This window comes from Bacillus rossius, chromosome 1, assembly GCF_032445375.1.
Source record: "Bacillus rossius redtenbacheri isolate Brsri chromosome 1, Brsri_v3, whole genome shotgun sequence".
Taxonomy (NCBI): domain Eukaryota; kingdom Metazoa; phylum Arthropoda; class Insecta; order Phasmatodea; family Bacillidae; genus Bacillus; species Bacillus rossius.
The window spans coordinates 62,477,954-62,499,467 of NC_086330.1; the positions used below are offsets into that span (position 1 = coordinate 62,477,954).

Genomic DNA, 21,514 nt, shown 5'->3' on the forward strand with positions numbered 1-21,514 from the left:
AATTGCTAGAATTTTGTAAAAGCGTAGAGGAATTGTTGCAATTGCGCATTTTTACGAGCGCGAGCAGCCTTTTTAAATGCATAGTTGGTAAATGCGCAGGTGTGGGACGGACTATTATCGTGCGCGGACTCGCGGAAAATTTAGGTTGGAAAAAGGTTAAGGGTTTACTTTGGGATAACCTGTGTCTTAGACGGGTTAAATACGGGATAATCCATCAATATGTGAATCGGTTTCAAAGACGAGATGAGTCAATGGGTAGTTACGTGCATGAAATTTTGCAATATGCGAAAATTTTTGAAGATAATTTTTTGGAGGGAGAAGTAGTGAGTCTAATTTTGGAGAATATGAATCCCGAAGTTCGTAGGGAGTGTTCATTCCTAAAGAGACCTGAAAGGGTAGGTGAATTATTAGAGTGGGGCGCGAAAGTTGATAATTTAATGTTCGCGCGGGTAGAGTATGAAAGAACCGCGCGCGTTTATAATAAGAGAGATGGTGTTGAGGGTATAAAAACTGATACTGCTGAGCCAGAGAGGAAGGATTTTCAGAAAAAGGCAATTACGCGAACATGTTACCGATGCCATGCCCCAGGGCATTATGTGCGGCAATGTAAACACGAGAAGATGGTTCCGGGTTACGAGTTAAGGGAAAGAAAAAAAGATTTTATTAAATGTTGTATACTTAAAGACAATAAAAATGATGCGGGTAATTTAATGCCGCGTAAGGGAGCAAAGGTTGAGAATAAGGTATGTTTTTCTTGTGAGAAATTTGGGCATTTAAGTCGGAATTGTAACCAGAGAGATGGAAGGCCCAGGGATGGAGGCAATAGGAATAGTTATAAAAAAAATGTTAAATGCTTTAAGTGTGATATGTTAGGACACTTAGCGAGAGAATGTCACGAAAAATTGAAAATTATCAAATGTGGCTATTGTGTGCAAGAGGGACATCTCGCGTGTTGGTGTAGAATAAACTCGCGTGATAAGAAATATAGGTTTAAAGAAAAACACAGATTAATGGTAATGCGAAATATCAATAATTTTTGTATGAAGGTTGAAGTGGGTGATAGGAAGGTTACTAGCCTAATTGATACGGGAGCCAGTCTAAGTTTTGTGAATCAAAAATTCGCGGATGAATGCATGAAAATAAAAAAAGGATTAGGGAAGGGAAAAGTGAACCCCTGTTACTTCAAAATTCAACTGGCGGACGGTAAGATATACGAAAGTAAATCAAGCGTTATTTTGCACATAAAAGTTGAAAAATTTTCATGGGATCGAAAATTTTACGTGATACCTAATTTGATATTTGATTTAATTTTAGGTATGGATTTCCTGAGCGACACTAAGGCTATTATTGATTGTAAACAGAGAAAATTGAATTTTGGTTTTGAACCTCGGCATAAAATAATGCTAGAAAAACCTAAGAAAAAAAAGATGGTGTGTGGGGGGATAGAAGAGGCACGGGAAAGGTTAAGTGAAAGAGAGGCCGACAAGATACAGCAGGTAATAGAGGAATTTAAGGATGTGATTACTACTCGGATAGGGAAGTGTGAGTTGGCCCCATATGTCATTAAATTAAACGATGAAGTGCCAATAAAATGTGCCCCATACCAGTGTGCTCCCCCGAAAATGAAGGCATTTAAGGGTATTATTCGAGATTTACTCGAACAGGACATTATTACGCATTCGGACTCACCGTATGCCTCTCCCGCATTTTTAGTAAAGAAGAAAAGGCCAGGGGAATCCAGGCTTGTGCTGGACTATAGATTTTTGAACCAGAAGGTGCTATTAGATCCCCATCCCATGCCGAAAATAGAAGTTCTATTGCAATATTTGAGCAAGGCTAAATTTTTTACGATTTTGGACCTGAATTCCGCTTTCCACCATTGTATGTTGCACGAATCCAGTCGTAAGTACACGGGGTTTGTCACCCCCTGGGGACATTACGAGTGGAAACGAGTCCCCTTTGGGGTAAATTTTGGTGCACAATGCCTTTCACGTATTCTGGGAAAAATTTTGAATGAAGAGCAGTTTAAATTTGTGCTTAGTTTTCTTGATGATATCTGTATCTATTCAGAGTCTTTAGAGGAGCATGTTGAACACGTGAGGGTAGTGTTAGAGAAATTACGATCTGCGGGATTTACCATTAATCCTGACAAAGTTTGTTGGGCTAAAAACCAAATACATTTTCTCGGGTTTGTGGTAGGAAATGGGAAGTTAGAACTGGACCCCTTGAAAGTGGCACCGATCGTGCGTTTCCCCCCCCCCCCCCCCCCCCCTAAGAATGTAAAAGGGGTTATGCGTTTCTTGGGAATGGTAGGGTTTTTTAGTAGATTTATTCCGAATTATGCGGAAATTTGTGCATCCTTAAATCATCTCAAGAAAAAAGGTGTAGCTTTTATATGGGGAGAGGAGCAAGGAAAGCCCTTTCGGAACCACCAATACTCTCGTTGCCAGACTTTGACAAAAAATTTATTGTGCAGGTGGATGCGTCTAGTTTAGCATTGGGCGGGGTGTTATTACAGGAAGGTCCTAAAGGGTTGCAACCGGTGATGTACGTCAGTCGTACCCTTAATCGGCATGAACGTAAATATAGCGTTTATGAGAAAGAGGCTTTGGCCTGTATTTTCGCTGTAGAACGTTTTGAAAGTTTTTTGGAACATGCAGAGTTCGAGCTTTGTACCGACAACCAGGCGCTCACATGGTTATTTTCCCACCCCCGCCAATTAGGGAAAATAGGGCGGTGGATAATGCGCCTAACCCGTTTTAAGTTCCAAATCAGACACGTAAAAGGTAGTGAAAATGTTGTTGCCGACGCGTTATCCAGAATGTATGACCCTCAAGATTTTGAGGCTGAGAAAGAATATAGTGAGGTGGATGATTTAGATGCGAGTAGTGAAGCTGAGGATTTGGTAGTTTGTAACGTGTTGGGCGAATTTCCCGAATGTTTTGTAGATTTGAAGGAATGGCAAAGCAAGGACCCGGAAATTAGGGAGATCCGAGCGGGTATTCATGAACCTAAATTTAAAGATTTTCAGGTAATTAAAGATAAAGTGTATTTCGTAAAAAATGGAAAAAGGTTAGTATATGTGCCGAGAGGATTAATTAATATGGTCATTAGATATTTTCATGACTCAGTAGTAGGGGCTCATGGGGGTATTGAAAAGACTTTTGAAAAAATTTCGGCCAAATTTTATTGGCCTGGGATGCGGTCTGACGTGGAGCAGTATGTGAGACAATGCGAACTTTGCCAGTTGGCCAAACAGCCACGTAACACTAAAGTGGGAAAATACTCTGTGGAGAAAATTACTCGACCATGGGAAAGGGCGTTTATTGACGTTTTTGGTCCCTTACCCAGGTCTATGAAAGGGAATAATTGCTTACTTATTCTAGTAGATGGTTTTAGTAAATTTTGCATATTTTTGGCCATGCGCGATATGAAAAGTGCTCAAGTGGTGAAGAATTTGGTGGAAAAAGTGTGGAGTTTATTCGGGGCCCCAGAGCAACTAATTTCGGATAATGCTAGTTACTTTAATAGTGAAACCTTTAATCGTATGTGTTTAAGCTGGGGCATAAAGCATATTAATACTAGTCCATATTTCCCAAACCCGAAGTTGGTAGAAAGAGTAAACAAAAACGTTTAAGTTGCCCTAACCATTTTTCACCAACGCGATCAACGCAAGTGGGATGAATATTTACCTTTTTTAAATTTGGCTTTTAATACGACCAGGCATGGTGCCACAGGAGTTACCCCCGAGCATGTATTTATAGGACGCGAGTTATGCCATCCATTGTTAAATATTTGGGGGTTGGAATCCGATAATTTGCTTATACACAGGCCCCGAAAATTAGAGCAGCTGTGGGAGCAAGTTGCTGCAAATTTGGATAAAGTGAGGCTTAAAATGAAGTCTCAATATGACAAAGACCGGCTACCCAACCCTTTCACTGTGGGTCAAGAAGTAGTATGCCGTCAATTTTGGCAGAGCAACAAAGCCAAATTCCGTGCCGCTAAGTTGCAAAGTCCATATGGGGGGCCGTTTATTATTAAGAAATTTCTAGGTCCAGCAACAGTGTTGCTTGAAGAAGTAGGAAATAAGTTAAGAGTGCGAAAAGCACATATTACGCATCTTAAGAAATTTTGTGGTAAAAGGAAATGAGTATGTAAGTTTTGGAAAATTTTATTAAATTTCTATTTAGTTTACTGATTTAAGTTTACCATAGTTGTACCTGTTCCACGAGTGTGTTCTAATTACGTGTTGTTCTATCTTGTGAAGCATACTAAATGTGCCTTGAGACTTTTGAGACTATTTCTAATACTCTCCCTTTCGAATTTTCATACTTGCCTTATTATATGTTGCTTTAAGTGTTCAAGACTTATGTGGAACTTAGGTAGCTGTAAGATTATGTATTTTAGTTACAATTTTTAGATTCTTTTTTTTTGGCCGGGGAGATTTGTGGCCATAGGCGGCATGGCCACTTGATTTTATATTTATTTTAAGTAATTTTGAATTATGGCTGTTACGTAATTTTAGTTTTAATATTTGCCCCTTTCCTTTTTTTAAAAGAAAGTATTGGTTTGTTATAAGTTTTATAAATCTTATTTTTAAATATGTTTTTATATTATGTTATTTTTTACGTTAATGGTTTAGTTTCTTAATATTTAATAATAACGCTTTGGACTTTTAATCATAATACTGTGTGCGACGCTTCCCCCCTGTGAGCATGCAAATGGACTGTTCCAAGGCTATAAGGTGGTGGGGGAAATACGTCAAGGGAGGACAGAATGAGCTGTGCGTGAGTCGTCAGCTGATCGCCGTGTGGTGCGTGTGCGCTTCGGGCGTAACGGGCGCGATGATGGCTTGTGGTATTGGGCCGGGGCAAGCTCGCGAATACTTTTTAAATAAAATCAGCTGACGTGTATTGAGCATTGGGGAATACTTAAGTTGTCACGGGTGCTGCCAAAAAGAAAAAGAGTTCACGCTACATTTTCCGTTGAATGCAGAGTTAATATGAAGCATTTAGCACCTCTGCTAAATTACAGCCCGCTAAACTCCGGGCCAGGAGGTCCGGGGTGTGATTCGACGTACATCGTTCATCCAAGTAAGTGATTCCGGCTCCGAACTTTTGCCCCTGTAACCCCGGGGCGTTGATTTGGACTTTGCCAAAATAAGAGTGAATAATCCGAAAAGTAACTTCTGCCAAAAGACCCTGCCCACAACTTCGAGTGTATGTTCCATCGTGGTACCCATTTTTAACGAACCTTGTATCATGCTTGCCGCGAAGCATCGTAAATTAAAAATCACCCGGGTGTAATTAAGACATTGTAGAGTGACATTTATTTTTATTAACTTTTATTTAAAAAGAATTGTAATTCATTATATATATATATATATATATATATTTGGAGCTGCTTGTCATCAATGTTTGATTTTATTACAGTATTTATTTATTGGTATATACTAAAACGTGGCTCTATTAAAAGCCTCTGTAGCACTATAGGGCAAAAGGTTATAGGCATTATTGTAATCTTTTTGAGATTTTGTTTTCAATTAAATTGCCTGCCATGTTCATGCGCAAGTAGTCCCATTAAAGTTGTTGGCATTGCAAGTAATTACGTGTTTTTCGTTTTAAATACTATTACTCTGTTCTCTTCCTTTTCCAAAAGGTCTTTGAATAATTTACTTAAGAATTTTGGGGCACTCGTTTATTGGAGCAGCGCGCAAAATAATAATTTGAAACGTGGAGTGTTTAAGGCTGTTCCCAGACGGGTGTCTGACTTGTGGTGGTGTGACACAGGGGGTGTCAACCACGACAGAATGGTAGACGTTATTTTAAAAGTAAAAGAAACAAGTTGTATCAAGTAAAGAAGAAATACCAAACTACACTCGCACTGCTCATTACACATGCTCCTCCTCGTGGGTACGCCACTTTTTACGGGGGAGGGCCCCCGGACCCCCTGCCTTAAAGTCGGGGATAGGTGAGACAGCTTACTCACACAATTACTCCACCACACGACACTGAATCATACTATTAAACTAGCATGGTACTTTGTTGAATTGCATCAATTTCAAACAACAATTTTAAAAAAGTGTGAAATTGCACTTACAAATTGCTTGGTAATAGTACGTGTTTGTACTTTAATTCTGGAAAACACGTAGAGTAAGTGTACCTAATTCAGTTCAAATGATCCTTCGAATCCTAAAATGTGGAAATACCGAGATTAAAATATACAAACGTACATATTTATGTACTAGAAGGTGATTTTAAATTACACTTTAAATTATACATGTAAGAACACAAACATCAAGCAATATTACTCGTTATTTCAGGATTTTTAACACATTGTCATTGTAATAATACACCGATATAACTATAAAAATACATGTATTGCAGTGAATTTTTACAATTAAGTGTTTTCAAATTTACACAAGCGACTTTCATAAAAATACTACCATTACGTATAAATTATAGTGAAGTTTTAAGTTTGGTCCACCCTATAAGAACACCTCAAGGGTGAAATATGTCAAAACAAAATTTCAAAATGCATACTTTCGTACAACACGTTATTAGTGTGAACCATTAGCGAATTACTTTCAATTTAAAAAAAGCATAAGCAATCATCATAAAACATGCAGATATTAATCTAAAAGTTTATTACCTTCGATACCTATAAATATATACTTTGCTAAACAATGCAGCTATGTTATTCAGTAGGTATGCAGTGTAACAAATTTATTTACATTATTCAGTCTTTGCAATGTATCGGCGAAAATAGGGGCAATAATTCAGACTTTTCTTCAAATACACCACTGTCAACGATATCCTGATGGGCTGCCCTTCCAAGGGGCAACAATTCAGACAACCTTTCAAAAACACTACTGTTAGAAAAATCCTGATGGGCTGCCCATCCAAAGGGCAGGTTTTCAGAATTATTTAAACTCTTAAAGGAACATGTTTTCAGAAATTGGATGGGCTGCCCTTCCAGTCGCTGTACAAACAAACCACTTCAGATAAATCCTGAAGGGCTGCCCTTCCAATGGGCAACAATTCAGTCGCCCCAATATTTTAATCCAAGTGTCATCGCGTCGGGGGGTCGCTAAGCGAAATAAAAACAGAATATAAATAAATATAAACTTAGCAAAGCTACAGTATAAAATTAAATACAAGTAGGTACTCTATAGGCAACGTAGGTAAGTAATAAGAAAATATAAAATCATCTATCTTAACGTCTTAATAAATACAAGTTTTCTATGTAGACAACGTAAGTAGGTAATAAAACAAAAATATCAAATAGTTTATTTTTCAGTCTTAATTAAATTACTGTGTTAATTCGCAAAATACACACAACTGTCTATGATATCTGCCCTCTCGTGTCTGCCCGCTCAAGTCAACCGTACTATAAGAGAGGGCGCCAAACAGAAGAGGTTTATGAATTATACCCAGCAACAGTAAAAAAAAATACTTATTTTGCGAAAGATGATAGCATCACACATGAAATTTTTTAGGTCGTAATAAAGTGTTTATCAAATGAGCTGTGAGCAAATTTTGTGGATTATTTAGCGAAGTGATCCTCCGATGTGATGACGCTTGGATCAAAATATCAATAGGTAATTTTAATTAAGTTAAATGGCTAACAAACACATTTTCTTTTTTTTCTTTTTAGAGGCTTTCTTTGTTTTTTATTAATTTTTATTTAGTTCAGATACTGTTAGTGACATTCTTATTTTAATAGCATACATACGATCAAACTAAGTTTAGTAAATTTTCTAAGGGGCCCACAGTGTATGCATAAGATTAATTTTCTAACAATTCAATTTAAAATAAACTACCACCACGTGCTCAACCAGCCATCATCACGGAAAGAGAAAGTAGTAGTTTTGTAGATGATTTCTAAATAAAATATTCAATGTCTTAGTTAAACTGTTCTCTAGCACATATAACTACCGCATGCAAAAACCTCGAGCAGTATTTTAAAATTTTGCTACTCGAGTTATGTTGACTGATACGTGCAAGTAACCTATGAGCATTTTCAACTGTTGATGCATTGGATACTTGAGCGGAAATACTGTGTCTAGAAACAATAAACTTTTTCAGGACACTAATAATTTGGTGTACGTCTGGTATTCATCCCTGCTGGATTTAATTAAGAATATCGGAAAATATTATTAAGCATTGTGTTACGCCTCAGGAAAAAATAATACAAATAATAAAGATACAACTGAAGTTTACTTTCTTTGAATCACTTAACATAATAAAGTATTTTAACTCAAATAATCGATTTTCTGACTTTGAATTTGAAATTATGAAAGTAAATTCTTTGACTTATTTTAATTTAAAATTTACTCTTCGCGGATGAATGTGTAGGTATAGTCAACATCAAAATATTACCTTATTAACAATTTCTCAGTTAATATTTTAAAAATGTTAAAATTCTTAGTCTCATAAGTTATAATATTTAATAGGAATTAAATAGTTCATACTTGAAAACTTTCATAACAGATGGACACACAGCAGTAAATTAAAAAAATAATAATGCTAGATTTATCAATATCGATTGGAAAATAAATGTAATTTTTTACGGCCTATGGTATGGACATTATGTGTGTTGTTCATGACAATATCAGAAGATAGAAAAATTGTTCACAGCATATTAGTTTGCGTTGTGCTGTTAGCCCAGGGGCTCTCAAGTGCCGCGGGGCGCTCCTGTTCACTGTTCTCCGGAAACTAAACTAACTTGCATTCGCAATAAACCGTTCAAATCGTGCGCACTGCACGCATCGCTCACTGCGCTGGCTGGTACTCACACTCGGGTTGAATTCGGAAATGAGATTTCAAATCAGCTTGTAGGTTTGCACCTCTACTTAACTAACAGAAAGTGTGTTCAGCAGACGTGAACATTGCAAATCAGGTGATTGAGTAAATTGCCTGGAACCTACAAAATGTGCAATAAAAGCTGTGAACTCTGATCAGCTGGTTTACAATGTGTACATGCACTGACCCCACGGGCTGTCAGTTAAGTAGGATTGCCACCCACGAGCTGATGGAAATATAATTTTTGAACACAACGAATGTTGGTTGCTTTGTTTTAATTTTGTCGCTTTGTGATCGCGCAAAACGCCAGTCGCAAAATGGAAAATTTTCTATTACTTCAGTAGAAATAAACAATGAAGAAAGATTGCAGTGTATGTTCTGTTTGAAAATACCAAGTAAGCGAAAGCGACATCTCTAGACCTTTCACCCTACCATGGTTGAAAAATATCACGACTTTGTTAGTAGGAAGTTGCAAGATTTACAAAAAAAAGTGTTCACTCAACAAGCCTCAGTACTAAGCAACGCACTGATAACATCTTTCAACGTGCTATGCAGGGTGGTGAAGTGCAAATGACCTCTCGCCATTGCAGAAGAGCTTATTGTACGGCTGTTCTCACCATGGTTAATATTAATGGTAGTAAAATCGGCGGGAGAACTAATTTCAAAGATACCTTTATCTAACAACACTATTTGTCGAAGAATCCATCATATAGCTGAGGATGTCAATGGTTAATTGAGAAAATAGAATGTATGTAATTTGGTCTGCAACTCGATGAGGCTACCGACAGTAATAAAGATGCACATCTTACTTGTTACTTACGGTTCTGGGTGATAATATTATTGTTAAATACCTTTTGTTCTGCAAAAGTATCATTTGATACACAAAGGCTCAAGACTTGTCTGAAATTCTTGACAAGTTTTAACAGAAAATAATTTTGATTGGGAAAAGTGTATCGGCGTAAGTGCTGATGGTGCACGATCAATGTATGGCCGCTATTGAGGATTACAAGCGCTTATTCGTAGTAAAGCACCCCGTGCTATGTGGACTCATTACATCATCCATAGGGAAGCACTGGCATCGAAGATGATGAGCTCTGAATTGAACTTGATTTTAGAACGTGTCATAGACGTAGTAAAACTACCTAGCCGCTGACAGCCAGTCTGTTCAAAAAACTATGCATGGGCATGGGAGCTAAGCAAACAGCCATACTTTACAACTGTAACTCACAATGTCTATCACGTTCAAATGTCTTATCGCGTGCATTCAAGTTACAACAAGAAATTCACACTTTTCTGGAAGAGGAAAATCATAAAAACTCTAGATATTTCCAATGACTTGCGTTTCTTACAAAAATAACCCCTGTCTAATTTTATTAAGGGAGAACAATGATCACAAAAATATTTGTTTGTGAAAATATGGAAATGTGGACAATACTTCAGAATCCCTCGATCGGTTCGTCCCTTCGCTTAACATAACGTGATTCTATTACTTACAAAATGTAGACCAATGATTGGGGAAAATACAACGAGAAATCACTTGGTAATAATAGATAAATTAGTTTTTTTTTATATTTAAAATTCACATCACTGCCACGTCCCGGCGGGGTCAAACCAGAATTTTCCCAAGTGGGATACGTGGCGGACGTTGCCGTGACCTGTGGGTTTCCTCGGGGTACTCCTGTTTTCACCACCAGTTCATTCCGTCACTGCACCATAGGTCTATCCATCTCATCTCATGCATACTTCAGGCTGGCCGGAACGACAGGTCTGTCCCTCGGGTAGGGCAGTCGGCTCCAGTGAGTGTCAGCCCCATTCCACCCATGTAGACCCTGCCTCAGGTTGGAAACTAAATGTCCACTTTAATTTTTTTTTCAATTTGACCTTCGTGTGGTTTAAATATCAGCCAGACACAGACTTGACCACTGCAGCACTGCGCAATAGAGATAAAACATGTTTGTGTACGGAACTCCCGGTGCATTTATGATTCTGTTGTAGGATAATGTGAATTAAATTTTCATATTCATAAAGATTTATTTTAAAAATCTGTTATATCAGTCCTAGAGACATACTGAATTAATCAATCATGTGCGTGCAGTGTTTCATATTAAAAAAAAAGTTTAGATACAACTATACGAGAAGAGAAAACTGCCAAAGGCATATGTTATTACAAAATTTATTTCCCAAAACAATTGAAACCCTTGTGTAAAAACACAAAATACATTTTTCAAGCCATGTTTTAGCTACAGGTCAGTGATGAAAACCTTCAATTATTCATTTATGGTCCTTCGCTTATTCTTTGTGAAACTGGCGATTCTTTACATAACAATTTATAGTAAAAACAAAAAAAAATTATCTCATGAGCCTTATTTACATACAGTACAAACATTCTTCATTTTTAGAACTCAACGAAGCTTAGAGTTATTAATGACACACAACACGCATTTGATTGTGAAACACATTTAATTAAAAAAGATGGGAAATCACACATTAAATTGTTAGAGATTACTTCTGGCATAAGTGATAGAAAATTGTATCCTCTGGGGCTTTTGATAAAATTACAACCTATTTAAATAAGTTTCCAAGGCTTGCTTCAGTAGTTTATCAATTTATTTACTTTATGAAATCAAACAGTTTGCAAATAATGCTGCCTCTTTCAGTATATTATTTTCCCTTCTCTATGCTTTAAGTGATTTATACGTTATTAAACCTGCTTTAAACTCAAAGTATTATAATTCAGTATGCAATTATATCTTGTAGTAAAATCTGAGAATAAACGTACTTTTTCGATTTACCTCAAAGAATAAAAATTGCTTGTTCTTACACCAACTACACATTACAAACTACGAATGTAGTGAGTCATCATAATTTTTTGTTTTGCTGTTGGTTTTGGGTGTTTTTGCTATGGATATGGCCCTTAGTATTGGTAACATAAATGTGTAAACTGGAAACAACTTTAGCAACTGTAAACATCTTTGAAAATAGTTTATTTCCTACATTGATTGTACATACAAGTATAGAATAGCTGTACATTAGTTTGGATTAAAACACACAATGTAACAGGGAGTTATTTTGTATCCACAAAATATTTTCTTAGTGTATAATTCTGTGTATTAGTAATAAATTAAAAGAAGTGTGTAAAGGCTTATCTGAAAACTGTTGAAAATCCTGCGTACTATCTCAACGGCGAAACGGATAAATGTGCAATATTACAATCTTCAAAATGCTACCAACATGCTACTTACATAAAGAAAAATAAACCAATTACAGGAGCTGGCAAGTTAAATAATAAACATTTAATGAGACGTAAATGCACTAAACTGTACTTTCGCACTTTCATTGCCTACTTGACTGGATGTTTACAAAACAATTTTACATTATACGTAGTTATGGGTAGATATATTTTCAGGGGTAATTTCAAAAGTGTTTAGTTGTGTAAATGGACGGTATGTCACCGCAAAGAAAAAATTGCTTGCCTGTAGCTAGTTTTCTTAAAATTGATTTTAAACCAGTTTAATATTAATCAAAACATATATACACTTTCAGCTGTACAATTATGTACAGAAACCTAACTTCTTAAATAAATTTTACTAAAAAAACTTTTGTGTCTCATTCTTACTGAAGCCTTTTCCAAGAAACATGTCACCTTAATAAAACATATTGAAAATTTGTTTAATCCGAATTCTAAGTAATTGCGTGGCTAAATTATTCTGTTAAATAACACCCATTTATTGTCCTTATAAAAGAGACATTTCAATAGCAGGGTAAAAAAAAGTCTTACTGAAATATATTTAGTAAATTAATACGTTTTTGACATGATCTTTGATTTCTGGCCGATTTGTCTTTAATTTACATTCGTTTTAAGTATTACGTTTTTTGCAGATGAATTTTTTTTTATGAGAGTGCAACCATTTTCTTATCGCTTACATTTATACGACTCTTCCACAAGCTTATGCGCTTCACACTGAAATCCAGCGTCTGGTTCGCCTAGCAGCGAGAGTAACTCGGGCAGCTGATGTCTTCAAACAACAGAAAGGCAGGGATGAATGACCTGCTTCCAGGAATGTCTCTACCTGCTAGGTTTATGTTTGGTAACATGGCATCCCGCCCCCCTTCCTGGCACTGGACTTTGGGGATTAACTTACCCGGGAATGCCCAAGCCTAATAGACAGAGAGGGCCAACTCGGGACAGAGACAGAGATACGAGCGACCCTGCTACCTGAACAGTACCACTAGCGCAGACACGCGGATTTCTCCAACAGTGGAGCGAACCCGGCGCCGTTAAAGAATTGTGCATTGTTTATTGCATCACTGTTCGTAAGGCTGGAATATATATTAAAAAAAACCTTCTACCAATATTTAAATGCTAATTACCAGGATGTCTTCAGGTCACAAGATTAACGAAAAAGTTCCGAAATAAACATTAACAGAACTTAAGTGACAAAAACTTTAATTTTCAGCAGCATTATGCTAGCTTTCTTTCTTTTTTATTTTTTTTTTTGACATTTCACTTCAATTTTTCTATTAAGTTGAATTTTGATTATTCTATAAAAAGTGATTTTGGGATATAAAAGAGCTGAAATAAAATTTTATTATAAGGTCGTAAAAAAGTCCTGAAATTGATTCATTAAGTACATATTTATAGACACCCTGATTGCTGAATGCAAGTACTGATTATTTGAAGTTTCACCACATTATTTATGCAGGAAATCAAACAGAAAGTAAAATGAAACATAAAAACTAGTAAGAATTAAAAAAATATATATATATACTATTTTAAGTAATGTTACTCTCTTATTTCAGTTCCTCGGATCTTACCTATGAGCACTGAATGGAAGCTCAGAATGGTATTTTATTTTACTTTCTTCCCCCCCAATCCCTAGATGTGTCAATGCCACTCATAGTTCTTATGATTGCAGACAGCGATAGTGACGGCTAAGGCTCCGGATGAGTGCAGCTGTAATGTGCACACGCCCTAGGCAGGTCAAGGACGTCGCAGCGGCGAGCGAGTGATGATGTCGGCCGCGCGCTCGGCCATCGCCACGAGCACGGAGTTGGGGCAGCCGGAGACGGGGGTCGGCAGGATGCTGGCGTCCACCACGCGGAGCCCGTCCACCCCCACCACCCTGCAACACACACGCACACACACTCGTGCTGTACCCATCAGGCTCCATCTCACACGCCATGTCGCTTATTTTTATTATTATTATTTAAGGCACATTCATCATGTCAATTTATCACAATACAGGGTTCTTACGCCTCCTTTATTTCCTTAAAAATGTAATTTATTTGATTTTTATTGCTTGAAGGGCCTTTAAACATCACATTCACAGTGAATCAAATTAATCTTCTTAGTTAAATATGTATTAATTCAAGTCACGTAAAAATTATAACCCCATTGTGTTGTACATTTTATTATTTTGTTCTGGACACTGCAGCAAAGAAATTTTTCGCACATGCACATTATGCATGTTTCACAGTGTTTTGTATTTAGCTCCTCATACACACTTTGTGCCTGTGTTTCTTTTTTTTCAATGGTGAAGCAACAGATTTTTTAAAGTAATAATAGTTTCTTGTATGGTAAACTGTGAGCAAAAAAAATAATCTATTGATATTCATGTAGATCTGAGGCATTTAAATCTTAAAAACTCCTTAATTTTTATTGATACAAAAAGGTACGAACCATGCAATTGCATTTTAAGCTTCGTCAATTTTTTTTTACCAGGTATTTACTAAGTGAAATTTAATAGCAGTATGATCACTTGCTTGGAATTTTACAGCTCGCAAATAAGACTTTAAAAATATTTCATGAAAAAATTTCTGACCAGACAAATGCAGAGGAGGTTTCGTGATAAATTTACAGGAATAGCCTTTAAGTAATAGTAATGACAATAAAATGAAATAAACAACTGGTGTTTAAACATCTGCAAGTCTTAGAAAATAACAACTACAAATAGAATACACCTCCGACTCGCATAGCACGAGTTCAATTAACGCGTTTTTGCATAACACGAGAACAATTTTTGTGGAATGGTTTCAGATAGTGCGAAATAAAACCCGCATAACGCAAGGTGAGAATTAATTTTTTGGTATAAATTTACTGCCGCGGGGTGTCGCCGCATCGTCGGATACATTGTGTGAATGCCGCTCGGGCAGTGTCTAGCCGAGCTCGGCGCGTCAACTATCGCAGGAAAAAGCCGTCTCAGCTGTCATGTTATCGTACCCGCGTGTGTGCGCGTGTGTGTGTGTGTGTCGTTTTCATGACTCAAAGCGCTTCCCAGGCGACTGTAGATATACTAGTTATCGTCAAGCTTTGTTTTGTTGTACACTTTATAATCAGCTAGTCATTTTGTTGTTGTGCGTGGTAAAGTTCGTAGTACATATGTAATAATTATGAAACGTGCAAAAGTAGTAGAGTCTGATAAAGTGGTAGCAAAAAGAAAAACTTTTCTTTAGAAACGAAGTTGGAAGTTGTACGGCGTTCTAAAAACCATGAAGGCAACAGTGCAATTGGTCGCGCATTGGGCCTAAGTGAATCTACGATACGGACCATTGTTATATTTTGGAAAATAAATGAAGCTTGTAAGATTGTAGAGGAGAATGATCCAAACGAAGAAAGAAGTGACAACTTCAGAAAAAAATCTATAAGGTATGTCAGGTGAACAAAGACTTGTACGAACACAAAAAAAAAGTAAAACACAAACACGGCTAGAAAGTTTTTTGCGCCTGCATCGACTTCCAAACGAGCAGACCTTGTGAAGGAGGCTACGGCGCCGGCTTGGGAAAGAGAAGATGAAGGTTGTGACATGCCAGCTACCCCTCCCACTTCAGGACAGGAAGTTGATTCACCCCGTGCTGTACACGAACACAAAGACAGCTTGTTTACATTTTCACTTGTGGAGGAAGAAGCGACTACATTCACATTCGCTTTTTCTCCGGACAATCTACGTTAATATTTCCATTTATGTAAAGCAATCTGCAACTTATGTCATGTGTGTTTACGAGTTATTTTTTTTGTTTTAGGTTTTTTTTTTAAACAGACACACGTAAGAATTTAGGGGAAAATTCAAAGGTAACTTGGTGTGTGTGCGTCCAAACAGTTGTGCCATGTTTCATTATTGTTCTTAGATGTTTTTTCCTCAAAGTTAATATGACTGATGCTCTCTACCATTGCGTGTGACAGTTTTATTACCTTCCCCTCGTACTTAAAAGGATTTTTTTGTGCGTTCACTAAACCGTACCATGTAAAATAACATTGTTATTAATGGGGATAGCGGAACTCGCGTAACGCGAATTCACATAGCGCAAGTATTTCTCGGAACCAATTGTTTGCGGTATGCGAGTTCGAGGTGTACATAATTTAAAATAAACATGAGAATATTTTGTTACTTCAAAAAACAATATTATGAGGTTAGGCCTACAATAGCTGAGTTACCTTTGCTTTAAATATTATTTTTACCTACTCATCCATTATCTTTTTCTGTAAATGCCGGCCAATGCTCCCCAGTAAACAGAAAGGCCAGAGGATATGAAGTGACTAAATGCTGGGTGCATGTGGCCCGTGGAAGATTTTTTTCTCTCTGGCTTCACTAATTTTTTTTTGCCCAATGTTTTAGGTTGGAAATTTGTTCAGACTGATGTGGAGTTTATACGAATAAGTACTTAATCTGATAGGATATTAATAAAATAGGATACCATAAACTAAGTAATTTTCTGTTCAACTTCAGTAAATAATTACCTATGGGTTTCCAGTCATTTTAGTTTACAGCAAATTTAAGTAAGAACAAGTAGTATTAGATTAAATACCAACCACAGGTTTACCAGGACTTTCAGTGTTAATGATTAGGAAATTATTATTTTTAACCTATTTTTACTAACCTACTATTTTTTTTTATAAACTATCCACCATCTCAGTTGGTTTGGACACTGAATACCAGAACCTTCTAAAAAAAATACAAGTAATGTGAAACAATGTCAGCAACATTACAAGAGACATTCATTATCTTACCAATTTAAGTTTTTTTAAAGCAAATAGACAAAATAAATTGATTCAATAAACTTCGAATTTAGAAACTTATTTGTGATACGATTTGACCTCAAAATGCTAGTTTCGCACATGCCAAATTAGGTTAGCTAAAACGGACACCATGCAAGGCAGTAGTAGCTAACTCATCAACGCTTGGGCAGTAGCCCGCCACACCAATAGAAAATCACTGCTTAGTGGTTATATAAGTTGAAATAAAACAAGAAAACTTATTCTATCAAGATTTAAAATTGTGAATTATTTTTTGAAATTGCTATAGGTGAGAGTTGTGATTTTGTCACATATAAGACTCTGTTGCTCAGTCTCCCAAGCCATGTTGATTTTTTTCATTTTTTCCTTATAATTTTATTTTAAGGGCCATTCATAAAATTTTAACTCTAGAGCTTCTTGAATTAGTTGTTCAGCCACAAATATTCACTTAGTGTAATATTATGGGTGCAAAAAGGTGCACAAGTGAAGTTAATTATGAAATATTGTGCTTTTTTTTTAACCTTTATGATATTACCCAAAGTGAATATCTATTGAAAATATTTTTGGCAGAACAACAAATGAGAAAACTCAACATGTGTGAGACCAAGCCTTAAGCTTTATCACATACCAAAATGGCATGAAATCAGGAGAAAAGGGGAAAGTGAATGTTAGTTGTTAATACTAAATACGCCATACACTTGCTGGCTGTTTTTAATGTTGGTCGTCAGTCCTTGCTGCTTAAAGGTTTGTCACCTGAGCCAAGGCTTGCTTTCTGCAGGCGTATTTGTACCGTCACAGACTCATGTAAGTTAGTTATAAATACAACACACACCAAGAGTCAAGTTATTCCACCAAAAATCTAACTCAAGCATTAAGTTAAACGATAGTGGCCAAAAAATACATCACCATACATTTAATCAACAAATCCAGGGCAGAAAAAATTGTCACTTAAATATTCACTAATACAGTAAAACCCCGATTTAACGAAGTGCTATGGTTACCGAAAATGTTTACTCTAAATCGATGTTTCGTTAAATCCGATTTACCGATTTTCAATGACCCCCGCACTCATAATCGCGTCTCTACGTTTCCATATCGTAGACAGGGTCGACGCTGATATCTTGTGCTGCCGTGCTATCTCAGACTTCGTCAACTTTCCATCTTCAACGTTTTTGATTTCGCTCGTACGGCCCCCAGTTCGTACATACACCTCAATCGTACATACAGATTTTTTCAGAAACCGTGAAAAATGAGGCATAAAATAAAAAAAAGTTTAAAAATATGTAAAGTGTAAGAAATACGTTAAAGTTTATTAAAATACAGTCGCAACCTGCAGCGTTTATAACAAATACGAGCTACATACACATTGCGTCACAGTAAAAAAAAAAAAAAAAAAAAGCAGCAAATTGATGGAAATTTATCGTCATAGCGCGCCGTACGCGGAGAAAGGTCATTATTGTACTCGGTCAGCTGCTGTTACGGCGCGGCGTAGCCGCTGGCTGACTCTCTTTGTTCGCTGAGCTGCGCAGCACTTATAAAAAACGTATTCCAAAAACTAAACACAGTGTACAAAGCTCTTACTGAGAATAATAGAGCTGTAGCAAACCGTATGTATTCGGTACTGAGTAACGGGTGCGCCATCTAGTACTGAGTAACTAAACGTTACACAAGGCTGCATCTCGTTACTACTATTTTTCGTATGTTTTACACATGCGCGCGCATATTTGATGAATTTGTGTTACAAAGAACGATGTTTGTTTATTAAGTAAAGTATAATTTGGAAATTCGTCGTCAAAGTTTTTTACTGTTTATTAAAGATATTGTGTGTGTAGACAAAATTTGAGATTGGAACAGAAACAACGTAAGAAAGAATTGTTTACAAATTAGAAATATGTATGTTTTGTTTTTTATTATCGCGTATTTTCACGGTTTTTTGTTCTTATCTTAAAAGAGATAATATAAAAAAAAGCCGCTCTAATGATATTTAATTGTTTCTTGGTTAACAAAAACTGTTAATTATCAAATATTGTTAATTGTTTATATTCAATTTATTATTATTTACGCAACGTCAATACTGTACGCGTACGCAATACGACTCGATTCGTTGCTGCAACATAACATAGCATGTTATGCGGTATCAGAAATAGTAACGAGTACTTTTACACCTCTAGAGAATAATGATAATGGCATATTGGTGTGACGTGGTCACAAGTTGAACAAAACCTGGAGGATGGGAAAGGGAATATTTGGAAACGTGTGATTATTGGCTAGCACTGTTACTATGCGGGCGTGTTTGGAAGATAACGTGGTGAATCAAGCCAAGAATGGGGGAGGGGAGGGGGATGCGGACAAAGAAACCCTTCATGAGTTCATGTGTCGCGGACAGTCTATCTATCCAGGCGCGCCCAATGGCACGCACCTACGCAATTCAGTTACAGCGCCTGGAGTTTTTAAGCAATTTGAACAATTTTTTTAATTTTTTCGTATTTGGACAGATGATGCAAAGGCACATATTAATATATAGTACCTCCATTCTATTACTGACACCACAGAGTGTATTTTTTAATAAGATTCCATTACTATTTACTTTCATTTTTTGGAAATCTATATTATTATTTTAATAAATTGGTGTTTTTTGATGGTTCCTGAAAACCTTTACGTTAAATAGCTGTTTTCGTTAAATCCGTGTTCGGAAAATCGGGGTTCTACTGTATTGTAAGTGTGAGTGTATTTCTTTGTAAGAAATATGCTCTGAAACTAATGAACCTATTTCTAAAATTCTTTCATTATTATATCACACCCAAAACCACCCAGCTAGCAAATGGATTGGCCTAGGAGTGAACATACATGTTTCATTTACCCTAGAAGAAATGAATTGGGTGCTGAAAATTATATAAGTTCCATAAAGAAAATGTCACTGTCATCGATTAGTTCCTGAAATAAAGTCTCTCAGACACCAAACTGATATTAACATATTTTTATTAATACTTGAAGAAAATTCAGTCATCGTGGCAGCCATCTTGCGACCACAAAAAACTGTGCATGTAGGTAGAGTATACAAATTTCGTACATACCCTCTTCTCTGACTCCAAAAACAAACTCGTTGACTGTTTGCAAGTACCAAAGGATGATTATTAAAATACTGTTCACAATTATGTCCCATGGTTGCACACAGACTTATGGTACAGCCGAAGAACTACATCCTCGGAAAAAAGATGAGTTCAACACTGGACAATTGGGTAAAATTACCCCCTTCAATCGGAGGGATGGCAGAGAAGCACAGGTATGGACAATAAGTTAATGTCACACCACCGAGCTCTGCCATCTACACTGTCAAAATGACGCCCGCTGTCGCAGCTGCCCAGGAATTGCCAACAAGGTTGAAAGTTGGATTCTGGTGAGCCATGCATTTCTTATGAATGCACTAGACTCTGGACTTCACCTGTCATCAAGTAACTGTAGTGATGACTTGTATAAATTCTAGATTGAAGAATACTTTTGACACCCCTCCCTTCCTAAACACGTGTGCGGGCCACCACAGACGGCTGAGATAGGCAGAGCCACCGACCACAGCGTGTCGCCCATTGCAAGGGAAACCGCACCGAGCGATGGCGACTCTAGCATAGCCTTCCCGACCGGCTGCTACCCCTCGCCTACCTCCTCTCCCACTCGGCTGGCCTAGCGCACACGGCACGTGGGCCGGCTGGTATTCTGGAAGTGATTCCCGGAATACCCTCCCTTCCGACGTCATGCCCCTCGGAGGGGTATTAAAGCCCGGCCCTTCGCAAAGGAAAGCCTGTCTGTGTCCTACAGGCACCACCGGCAGCCGAGCCCAGCTCACCGCACCACCCTAACTGCTGAGTCTGCTCACCGTGCTAGTAACTCTCTCCAACCAGAGCACTCTGTGCTGACTGCGCCGGGCATCTAGTCCATTCGTTGTCAAGGTCCGAGTGCCCAACGCGCACCTATAAAAAGAGCCGAGCGAGAGAGAGAGTCGTCACGCTAGTGACGGAGTCAGGAACTGCCTACCTACAGGCCGTAGAGTAGGAGAAGTCGAGCGATCTTTGGCAAGTTTGTAGGGGGGAGTCTGTGGACCCCTGTTTGTGTACTAATAAATCGGTACATTGAAACCTTTTGAGTCTTCTTTCCGGGGCGAAAAGACAGCATCCATGAAAAATCCTCCAAAGCCTCGAATCAGCCAGCATGCACCACCTCCAAGTGGGACCAGCCAACCTAGCAGCCACCGCAGCAACCAACTTTTTCGTGGGTAAGCAACCACCAGCCCGTGCTGTTTTCCCACAGGGTTGGAGCCAAGAAGACCTCCCAGTCAAAGTCAGGTGCCGGTGCACTGCTCCCCTCCATGCCTTACCCTATCCCCGTGGAAGGTGATTGACAGAACGACCTGGGATTGTGCGGTGGCAGCACGCAGAGAGAGCGTGGCAGGTCCCAGCGGACCAGCAACCTTCTTCCCGGCACTAGTCCGACTTAAGGCCCACGCTGACCCCCTCCACCAGGGACTGCCACCCTCCCAGGGACCGTTATGAGCTGCTGATGATCACCTGCAAGGCATTCCTCGATGGCGATATCCCCCGGAGATAATCAGGTCCTTTCCACCCACTCCCCCAAGATACATCTACACTAAGGCTTAAAGTACCAACTGTGCCGTGTATTAAGTATTTAGGCACGTTTTATTTAAAAA

At 37.8% G+C, this 21,514-nt stretch overlaps 1 protein-coding gene across 4 annotated transcripts in view; it reads right to left on the reverse strand.

Annotated features, from left to right (window-relative positions):
• Positions 1-244: 244 nt before the first annotated feature.
• LOC134536740 (neither inactivation nor afterpotential protein G) overlaps positions 245-21,514 on the reverse strand; it is a 58,954-nt gene continuing 37,684 nt past the window's right edge. For 3 of the 4 annotated variants that reach the window (XM_063376647.1, XM_063376638.1, XM_063376656.1), the window contains one exon: positions 245-13,927. In XM_063376647.1, coding sequence (XP_063232717.1) covers positions 13,786-13,927 — 142 coding nt within the window. In that variant the 3' untranslated portion in view covers positions 245-13,785. The remainder of the gene's footprint in view (positions 13,928-21,514) is intronic. The other variant, XM_063376661.1, reaches the window with a different exon arrangement.